This window comes from Anser anser, assembly GCF_964211835.1.
Source record: "Anser anser genome assembly, chromosome: 12".
NCBI lineage: Eukaryota > Metazoa > Chordata > Aves > Anseriformes > Anatidae > Anser > Anser anser.
In genome coordinates this window covers 9,238,086-9,248,841 of record NC_139733.1, presented here as the reverse complement: position 1 = coordinate 9,248,841, position 10,756 = coordinate 9,238,086, and the positions used below count along the sequence as shown (strand labels likewise).

At 45.1% G+C, this 10,756-nt stretch overlaps 2 protein-coding genes across 3 annotated transcripts in view; one reads left to right on the top strand and one right to left on the bottom strand.

Moving 5' to 3' along the window:
- Positions 1 to 640: 640 nt before the first annotated feature.
- On the bottom strand, positions 641 to 9,094 carry GNL3 (G protein nucleolar 3). Its single transcript, XM_083796364.1, has 15 exons — positions 8,979 to 9,094; positions 8,740 to 8,798; positions 8,364 to 8,501; positions 7,578 to 7,691; positions 7,324 to 7,407; positions 6,678 to 6,813; positions 5,662 to 5,765; positions 5,208 to 5,343; positions 4,578 to 4,665; positions 4,005 to 4,188; positions 3,190 to 3,332; positions 2,426 to 2,562; positions 1,692 to 1,891; positions 1,357 to 1,435; positions 641 to 1,273 (listed from the first exon to the last, which is right to left on the bottom strand). Exons 1-15 carry the CDS (start codon positions 8,989 to 8,991, stop codon positions 1,185 to 1,187), a joined length of 1,704 nt encoding a protein of 567 aa, XP_083652490.1. The 5' UTR covers positions 8,992 to 9,094; the 3' UTR covers positions 641 to 1,184.
- A 13-nt stretch (positions 9,095 to 9,107) lies between these two features.
- Positions 9,108 to 10,756, top strand: part of PBRM1 (polybromo 1) — a 65,435-nt gene continuing 63,786 nt past the window's right edge. For both annotated transcript variants that reach the window (XM_083796325.1, XM_083796328.1), the window contains exon 1: positions 9,108 to 9,246. The gene's annotated coding sequence lies outside the window, so the exon portion shown is untranslated. The remainder of the gene's footprint in view (positions 9,247 to 10,756) is intronic.

Below are 10,756 nucleotides of genomic sequence, written 5' to 3'. Positions count from 1 at the left end.
CAGCCCATCCAACTTTTCTGTAGGTAAGTAGTTTTTTTTTTTTATTGCTATAGTGTTACATGTGAATACTGGTTATTAGTAGCTAGTATATCCCAGCAGCTGCTGTGGCTATTACTTGATGTAATGAAGTTTGAATTCAAGTTCTCATGTTTATTCAGTACTACTGCTTGTGAACAGGTGTAGGATGTACGGATAAAAGACAAGCAGTGAAAGGCTCAGTGGTTCATTGATCCCAGGTACAGGGCAGCAGAAAGCTAAAGGGCTTGCTTCTGTGTATGAATATGGTTTCAGTACTGCTTTATAATTTAAAAGGATTTCCAACTTCTCATCTCATTACATACACTGTCTGTAGTTCTGGTATAGTTCTATGCTGCTCTCTGGTTTGTTACTGATCCTTTCTTTTCCGGGCTTCTTAAGAACCATTCCTGTCCGTGGTTTTTTCAGCAGGCTTAGATAAAAAAATATCAAGCACAGATACAGACACATGCAGTTTAAGATACCTAGGAGGCATGGATGCCTCTAGGTACATTTAAAGAAAATGTATCAGCTGCTGCTTTCAGTGCGGCTGGTTAATGTTGCCCCAGTTTTGCTGCAGGCTAACTACAGTAACATCCTTATTACACAGAAGAACATGCTTTGCTTTACAGTTACAAGTTGCTACCATATTTCCATCAGGAAATATGTCTTTTATTCAAGAGCACCATAGGAACGAGCTTTTTTCCCCCCAGTGAAGACAAATTACCGTTACCATAATCCCAGTCACCTCTCCCTGTGAAGCTAGTGAGCTTACAGAGAAGTGCTTAGATAAAATACCTTATCTCTAGCTGAAGTAATTTAATTGCTTAAAACGTGACCATAGTTTTTCAAAGAAAGCAATGGGGGATTTATCCTTTGGAAAGATCTCTTTACAAGGCACAAAGAATGAACTAACACAGTGTGATTTTTTTTTTTTCAAATAGTCTTTTTAACAGGAATTAAAAGTATAGGGCTTAAAGGTCAGCTTCCTAAAACTATACAAAATCTGGAATTATCTAGAGATACCCAGTATTATATACATTATTTGACACAGTAATTGTGAATGTTTGCAACTCTACTATGAAGCATTCCTACAACTTCTGTAACAGAAGTGTTTGACTGGTCTGAAGGCAGGTAATAGTCTCCAAGCCCTATCTTCGCACATCTCATTACACATAGTCTGTATTAAAATCATAGGCATCGTCTTCATCTGCTGTCTTGTCCAAGCTGAATGATAGTGAACTGTCACATCCACTTTCTGAGAAAAGAAAATGATTTGTTAATGAACTGAAATGTAAGTGGTAGAGTACTAGAGATGATGCTACAGGTTTTTACACAGACCTGCTAGCTTGTTTTCTGAAGTTACACGTCTTTGTTGTTTTCCAAGCTCTGCTTTCCTGGTCATCCGAATTTTGCTTTCCTAAGATTGGAGAGGTCACACATAAGAGTTTACTCAGACATCACTAATGAAATCTCCTATGCAAATGAAATAGGATTGATGATAGTGTAGATGTCCCCTTGTCAGGAACATGCTGACTCACAACAAGTCTGTTTTCTTAACGATTACTGCTGCTGGCTCTGCAGCACCTGTACGTTCTTAGTTTACAGCAGGATACTAACAGGGTACTTGATGTCAGGGTCTAAGCAGGTAGCAATTGAATGAAACCCTGATTTACCTCTTTCACATCCTTTTCTTCTTCTTCCATGCTATCTTGATCATCAGTTTCCATGAAATCCTCTTCCTCTTCTTCCCTGCTTGTTTCCAAAGTCTCCTGCTGTGATGCTTCCTCTACCACTTTATTTTCCTCTATTTTCCCATTTGTCATGCCAGCTGACTGGAAGACAATGCTGCTTGCTGGACTACGGTATTTTAAAGCTGGGAAAGACATACAAACTGTCTGTTAAGTCACTGTTAGCACCAGATATGTCTACCAATTAAAAGGACAGCCATCCCACATAAGTAGGGAGAACAAATGCAAATCATCCAAGAGAGTAACTTTCCCTGAGGCATCTGCAAAAAATTGCTAGGAGGTAGAGTACTTGGATTTGAGTGTAGATTGTGCTGAATAAAAATGCACTTTGTTGGCCTAACTAGGAAATAGGCCAAAAGATCATTGAAGGACACCTAAGTACCACCTATTTAGAAGTTAAGTCAGATGAGCAGAAACTAAGCACTAGCAGGGGTGCACAAGATGGCACACAAATCCACTGTGTTAAGATGGCACAAATGTTAAGATGGCACACAAATCCACTGGTTTGTTGCATCAGAATCCATTTTGTTCTCTAAAGGTTCATGTCTGCTGCATACTTACAAAGCTGTCATACAAACCCTAGGATGACTTTCATTCATGATCTCTCATTGAAACTGCTACCACTGCTCTTACTGGTATACTACAGTAACAAGTCCTACCTTGAACAGTAGCATTGTTTTCTTCTTCTAGCTTCTTTAAATTAAAACCCTTCTGCATTTCAGCTATTTTGTCTTCTGTAAGGTAGGGGGGCAGCATTTGAGATCCTGGAGGTTGTGAATGGTAGCTTATTTTAGCTCTGTGAAAATAAAATATCAACTTTAAAAAACAAAACAAAGCCAACACGATTAAATCATTATGCTTAAAAATAAAACCCAAAGCACAAACCTCTCGGACTCCTCAACCTAACTAGTAATTCAATATAATTTGTTTAGCAGGTAAATAGGTGTTTGTATTTGACTCTGAAGTTGTCAGTAACAATTAAATGGACATCCTACTCTTAAACAGATGGACCACTTGAGCAAGGGAACTATTCCCATGCAATTAGTCACTGATTCCAAATTCATTCATCCCACGCTCAGGGCAATATAGGAACCACTGCAGACTGCAACAGTTTAGAGGAAGGCAAATTCCCCTACCAAACTTAGAGGTCAGCAAAGTGGCTATAGAACTACATGTAATTTGCTTTGACTCCCTCCATGTATACTTCATTACTTCAGAAAATTATCCCCTGCTAATGTTCTCTAAATCTGTTAGCCAATCCAGCTTTCTTTCTTGAAGTAAAACGCAGAAAAACCAAAAGCAGCCCCTCCTTTCTGTAATTGCTTCTCAGGACTCAGTACTTCTGCTGTGTAATCACAGCTGAATTAACAAAGTGATAATCAAAAAGGTCAGCGGCATAAAGCATAATTGACAATATACATACCCTGTCCAGTCACAAAGTAGTAATTTGGCTATATTCTCTATGTCAGGAACACCTCCCTTTTTCAGCATACCCCTTTTCTGAGCAAGTAAAGTTAAAAACTCTTCAGTGTTCCTGAAATCCGGGATACAATAGAACATCATTACCTAGTGCAAAAAAAATATATATATAAAAAATAGTGCAATCAGAAGGAGACCACCCAGTTTTCTCCTAGCTTTAGGATTAAGAAAGCAAATCAAACTGGGTTACAATGAGGAAGAACAAGTATGTAAAGAACAGCTTTTTTATTGCGTATGGGAATAAATATTACCAAGCAAAATGTCTACTTTGTCAACAACTTTATCTGCTATTCACCCATACCAATAGGTGAGAGACAGCATGCTGGTTTGTGGAGAACCAGTTAGCATAGAATTGGATGGGGATTAGGCTTTGGTTAATCTACTTGAAACTAGAGTGAAATCAGAGTTGGATCTGAGGTCTTCACTGTAATAATAAGAAGCAATCAGAATATCCTCATTTTTCACTCTGTGATGTTATTATGAGATGATATTTAAAAGCTTTTTTTTTTTTTTAAATCAGTAAAGTCATTGGGAAAACAGACTGGCTGCCAGGATCCTGACACGCTGCATCTGTCTTCCACGTGTATTGCGGAAAGATCACACTTAACATTGGATATATCAGCCAAAATTTTTCACGTTGTATGGTAAGGAGAAAGCAGTGCAAAAGCTACCAGAACTAGCTGAAGTTAAATGAACTTTAAGAAAGCTACAGAGGAGTTGCATGCAGTCAGAAATGCGGAGCGAGATGATGGAACTCACCTGCTGTTTACTGCAGTGATTTAGAACTGCATCCATTGCTTCAACCATGTCTACGGAGCCCGATACTCCAGCATCTATGATACTTCTCAGGGCCAGAGTTAGGGTGCTGTTGGCAGGATCTGCGACTATACTTGGACTGTCCAACATCTTCATCTGTTTATCAATACGCACAACTTGCATGCACCTATCCAGAGAGAGAAACATGCTGTATGTGAAGATGAATCTACTAGCAAAAGACTGGTAAAGGTGAGGGAATCAAGCCACAAAGCTCAGCGTTGGACTGAATGCACTTCATACAGAGTCAGTTTCAGTGTTTTCTCATCATATGCTTTGTGTCGGAAGAAATCAAAATGCACAAGATGAGCACGTTTATGTACTGTATTCTCTTGTAACAACTTGCATCATACAGAATGTTATCTTTCGTCCTTACAAACTGAAATGTGCATTTAAAACTGTACACAGGCATGCTTTGACTGCCCCAAATGCATGTAAATTGTGCCCAAACAAAACTTAAGGTAATCAGAACACAAGCAGGAACAGGAAAATGAACAGCTTTTATCAGACTCAGCTTACTTGGTAAGACCTCTTGCTGTCCCAGCATTGCAAACACGATCTCTCTTAATACTGTTGATTATGCTGCTCTTCCCCACGTTAGGGAAACCTGAAGAAAACCACATAAGTCCTTATAAGTTAAATAAAAAACTCAGCCTATGTAACACTGATCAAAGCTGCTGCTTCCATGCATCTTTGGCAGCGTACAACTTCAGTGTGAGATCAGAGTTGGATCTGAAGTCTTCATTACAGAAGTAAGACAAGGTCAGTATCCTCATTTCTCACACTTGGCAATAAAAAGGACATGAAAGACATCATTGAACATCATATGCAAATCTTATCAAATGGGAGGAAGGCAGCATAGGCTGCGTGGTATGTAACCTGCTTCTCCTTTCCCTAAGCTGGTTTATCAGTTAAGGCCTCGCGCAATGTGCCTTCCATAGATCACACATACCACGCGCGTGAAAGCGCAACACAGATCACTGTCAGCTGAAATACTACAACAGTGAGTCTCGACTGGAAGTAAGAAATGAGTCTTGAGTAAGAAGGCCCAAGAGGAAGTCACGTGTTGGTTGTTTTACCCAGTTCATAATAAAAGATACCAAAGCTTTATGGGAGAATAAAATTTCTGCCATCTCTCCAAATCCTTACCTACTAACCCAACCTGAATAGCTTTGTTTTGGGTCTTGCAGTGCTCTTGAAGGAGTTTCAAAAGGCATTCGCTTCCAAAACATTCAGTGTTTCTTGATAAATCAACACGTGCCCTTTTTCTTGAGAAATGCTCCTGCTACAGGATTCAAAGACAAGGAAAACAAACAACACGGTCAGGCTATTTAGGAAGATAAGTATGTATTCTTAGATATATTCATCTACTGTAACATTTTCAACTCCTATACTCCATTAGCTGATGTTACCGTGCTCTTCTAAACAGATGGAATTAGTTTAATATGAAATTGGCTAAGATGAATCTACCAGTTAAGTGATAGTAAAAAAGTAGCCATCAAATACTTGAAGAAAAAAGAATGCGAACTGACTTATAGGGTTCTTTCTTCTTACTGGAAACACGTATGACTGTGTCACTTTCGAGAGTCTGCAGCACTCTTACCATAGTCCTGTCTGTCATCAAGGTTGATGATTTAAAAGCAACTGTTGGAAATTCCTTCTTCAAACAATTCAACCATTTCTCCAAGTTCTCCTTAGGCACTAAATCTGGAAAAAAAGAGCACAGTCCTTTCACTGCTAAATATCACTGCATTAGGAAAATGGAACATGGAACCAGGAACCAGGCTGTATCTTGTACACTTCTTTATGACAAATAATGTTTAGCTGAAAGTTTATTTATTTATATGCATAGCTCTAGTAAACTAATAGGTAAGTTCCCCAAAGGCATCCAGTGGCCCCAAGTCCTGGTCTTTATTTTCTGCCTACAGCAGAACATACCACAGCTATATTTTCAGCCCCTCTATCAGGTTTTCAATGTTGGAGTTGTGCTAGGAGACTCTCTATGGTATAGAGTGATGTTACGCGAAGGATTATCTCCTCATCCTTGCAAAGGCTATTCTAATACGCAGTTCCCTTTGCTCTTACTGTCACGCTTGGTATTTCCTTTTCCCCCCCCAGATGATAACCCAGTAATTTGCAGCCTTTTCAGCTGCATCTGTTTTTAGGTGGGATCTTTCATACAGCAACGAAAGGGAGACAATACTTCTAGAAGCCAAATCTTAAACACAACTATTGAGCTGATTTGCTGATGCTTAACCTACCACTGCCTCAGTGGGTACTAGCACTGCGACCTCTACCTTCCTTACCTACATTCACAAAAATATTTAAAATAGTTAGATCTCTAACTTCTCTTGGGTTTAGCTAAGACTGGCCAATGGCTTCAGAAGTTATTGCAAAAGGAAGGGACTAATGAGCAATTACCTGTCTACAGTGTTTTCTTAGCAAACCAGACTATAAGGCAGAAGAAACATGACCCCTTCCATAAGGCAGTGAGCTCAGAGTTGGATCTTATGACTTCAGCAGAATCTCAGATTCCTTTAAAATCTTCCTCATAGCTCACCTACCACACAGAACTACCCAGTGACTGAGTGAAACTTCAAGAAAACCTTCATTTCTTACCAATTTTGTTCAGAACCAACAATAGCTTTTTGTCTCCTCCAGAGCAAGTAATAGCTTGCTCCAGCTGGGGACAGCGACAGCCCATTGGATCTCTTGCGTCCAAAACCTCCAGAATCACATCTGAGGCTTCTATCACCTAGGTCAGAAACAACAATAAAAAAGACTCAAATACAAGATGACAGACAATTTGACAGATAACAGCTCTCTAATAGCTTAGCTGTAGCCTACGATGGTGACCACAAAATGGCTGCTAAGTGAGGTTTCACAAGACTGTTTGAGCTCCTCTCTTCTGAACTGCAAATGAGGAAGCTGAAACAGTTTTCACCTTTTTCATCTGAAGGCAAGAAATCCTTTGACAGGAAAATTTCATTACTAGAAGAGCTCTGTGATCAGTCACTATGTACTGATGTTGGCTCAAGAAGTCTAATGCTTCAAAATGCTGGATGTCTCAGCAGCTAGCACCAGACAAGATTGAAGCCCTCACACCTTCCGTTAAAAAAAAAAAAATAAATCGCTCTTCAGTGTTGGAGTTTATCACAAGCAACTTTTACACTCTCTAGCTGCTGCACAGTAACGCGAAAAGGAAGACAACAGATTGTTTCATTTCTGATTCCCATCAAATTATATAAGAATAATTGAAGCTTACCTTCTCAAGCTCACTTTGAAATGATTTCTTTGATTTTTTATGTGGCACTTTCTTAGTATTTGCTTCAGATTTGCTAGAAAGTTCCTGAACACAAGTAAAAAAGAATGGGAATGATTTAACTGAGAACTGGCATATTACACTTGTGCATATATACAGCCTGAGAATATAACGTAACGTATGACTTATGAAGATGTAGTTTCAGTATGACTTTATTGCTTCTACGTGTGTTAATCAGAATCATACCAGACACCTACCGTTCCCTCTGTCTGTTCCTGGATTTCGGCTGCATTCTTTTTAGCATCAAGCTTCCTCTTCTTTTCATGTTCTTTCTGTCTGTCAAGCTTCTGCTTTTGTTTTAGTTCTTCAAGCTGATGGCAAATAAGCAAAACCCAAGCCAGGTAAAACATATTTGAAGGTGGTAAGAAGACTGTTTTTTCTTCCCACTTACTTATTTCTGACAAAAATACCTCAGATGGCCTGGTTAGAAGCCACATCTGTTTTAGCGACATTGGGAATTTTTTGGCATTCTATCCTGAAAAGGACAATACTGCCTCCAAGTGCTTCAGTAGCAGAGGCAACACATCCACCTGCTAGCCCCCAAAGTAACAGCCATGCAGAAACAACATTTCAACTGACAAAGGATGCTGCTTTCCTGTGCCATTTTGATGCAGATCTTTATTTTGTGAAGTCTTGTATAATCATGCAACACTGAGACTTCACCCACTGCATTCGGATGGGGCTTCCACATATCTTAGCATCGCTGGCAATTCCGATTATACTAGCAATGACACTTCCTGCATGCTTATACACAGTGATGAAAATTGCGGTTAAAAATTAAAAGGGCAATTTGCCATGTGGTGTATGCAACAGCGAATACAGAAACGTGCTTTTCCAAAGCACGTCTGCTAGGCCTATTTAGAGCCTAGCCTACGTGCACCTCTGGGTGCGCACATGCACACACAGGAAAGGCACAAAGCTTCCTCCAAGAAGCAAGGGAACGGCACCAGCTCTCGCCCCCGCTCCCACGAGCTCCATTTTACCCTCTGCTTCCTCTGCTCTGCTTCCCGCAGGAGCGCCTCCTTGAACGGCGCCGCGTTGGGCACGCCGGGGTCCTTCTTGGGCTTTTTGCGCCCGCGTTTCTTGGCCTCCCTCCTGACTTTGCGGTGGTGCTCCCGGATCTGAGGGCGGAAACACGAACGTTAGTGGAAATGAAGGGAAAAAAAAATAAAAAATATCCCTCGCGTTCGTGGAGTTTAAAGACAACCGCGCGCCTCTGGTTGCAGACTGGTGTCCCGGCCACCTCGAGGGGCACCACGAGGCGACGCCGGCCCCTGAGGTGAGGTGGGGTAGGGTGAGGTGAGGTGGGGTGGGATGGGGTGGGGTGAGGTGAGGTGCGGCCCCCGTGCCCCCGCTTACCTTCTTCTGGATCTTGTACCGCTTGTGGCAGCTCAGCCGCTTGCTCGCCTTCCGCAGCCCTGCAACGCACCGCGCCCGTCAGCCCCAGCCGCCGCTTCCCGTATCCCCCCTACCCCCGTATCCCCCCTCTCCAGCCGCCGCTTCCCGTATCCCCCTACCCCCCTATCCCCGCATCCCGCATCCCCCCTCCCCGGCCGCCCCCTCAGCCCCCTCCCGGCCCCCCGCGCCCCCTCTCTCACGCGGCCGCTTCATGGCGCCGCCGCCGCCGGGCTGCGCACGCGGGCCCCGCGCTCCGGCCCCTTCCTGCCGCCGCCGCCGGGCGCTGCCGCAAAGCAGCGCGGCCCCGCCCCGCTCCGCCTCGCCGCGGCTGTCGCACGGGCTCGGCGCGGTTGGCGGCCGGCCGGGCTTTGCGGCAGCGGCGGGCGCGGCGGAGCGGGGACGGGGCGGCGGCGGCGGCGGCGGCGGAGGGGGAGCGGGAGCGCGGCCGCGGCGGGCGGAGACCGGCGGGTGAGGAGCGAGCGGGCGGCGAGGCCTCGCCGGGCGGGACGGGGCGGGGCGGCGGAGGGAAGCCGGGAGGCCGCTGCCTCCCTTTGTGTGGCCGCCGCACGGCCGGGCCCTGGGCACCGAGAGCCTGTCAAGGGGGGTCGTGCCCCGGGCCGACGGGCCTCGCTGTCCCGGTGTGTGTCGTTGTCGGTGACGCCTCGGGAGGGCGGCGGGGCCCCTCTCGAGCCCTGGTCCCCCCCCTTTGTGCCCCGTCCCGGCAGCTCGGGGCCCGCAACGGGCCGGTCCCTCCCGAGGGACCCCGCTCGCTGCCGCCCTCCGTGCCACTGGGAAGTAGGGAGCGAAATGTGGGCTAGCGCCCCGCGGGCTCGTTTAGAGGGCCTTATCGCAAATGTGCGTGAAAACTGCCCGTTTAACGAGGTCAGCCCGGGTAATCCCCGCGGCAGCCGGGCTGGTACGGCTCTGGCTTCCCAGAGAGGCAGCCTCCCACCTGTTGTGCGTGTGTCGGTGTAAATATGTATTAGTGCTGCCCTCAGAATTTCTTATAGAGATCTCAGGGCTACCTAGGTTGGAGAAGACCTTCGAGATCGCCAGGTCCAACCACCAGCCTGCCGTACCGGGTCCTGTCACTGAGCCACGTCCCTTGGCGCCGCCTGAATGCCCCCGGGGCAGGACTCCCAGCCGCCCGGGGCAGCCCCTTCCAGCCCTTGACCGCCCTCTCTGTGAATAAATTCTTCCTCCCACCCAATCTAAACGTCCTCTGGTGCAATTGGAGACCCTTTCTTCGTGCCCTGCCGCTGTTTACCTGAGAAAAGAGACCGAGTCTATGTGGTGGGCCATTTTTTGGGTGGTGTGAGCAGGAGGACCGTGAGCCGCCGTGGCACAGGGGTAGCGTGGCGGTGGGCGTTCTTGGTGCCACCACCGAGGGACTTGGGAGCCAGCAGTTACGTGGCAGAAAATTGAATTATTGATTCCCGCGGTGTCTCCTGGCTTTCTTTCACCAGTGGGGACTTGTGTTTTCTGGCGTGAGCCGTTTGATGCTGCACCTCTCGGATAAAAGCTAGAGGCGGTGCCAGGCGCGGCGGGCCGGCGTCCGGTTCTTGAATCTCCCGCTCGTGGAGCACGGAGCTCCTCGGGGTGTGCGTGGTCTGAAAACGTCCGGATTTCTGAACGAGGAACCGATTCCCCCTGGGGGCTGATTTTTGTTTAGTTGTGTGACCTAGATAAAAGCAATAATTTTGCCATAAAGTGGTTCTGTATGTTGTATGTGGAATTTATGGGGAAAAAGTCAGACTTGACTGCTTGCAAGTTGAAATAGATATATCTTTAATGAAACTGTATGGCTAGTCACTTAATGGTTCTTGCCTATGAGGATCAAAGTCTTCGCTTTGAAGACTTGCACAGGTACCTCACCACTAGAGAGGCTAATATGTGTGTTTTGACCCTAAAAATTCTTGTATTGTTTTTATCACTGTACTACTCCATGTTGTGCAAGTTTTACTGCTTTCTAGTTTTT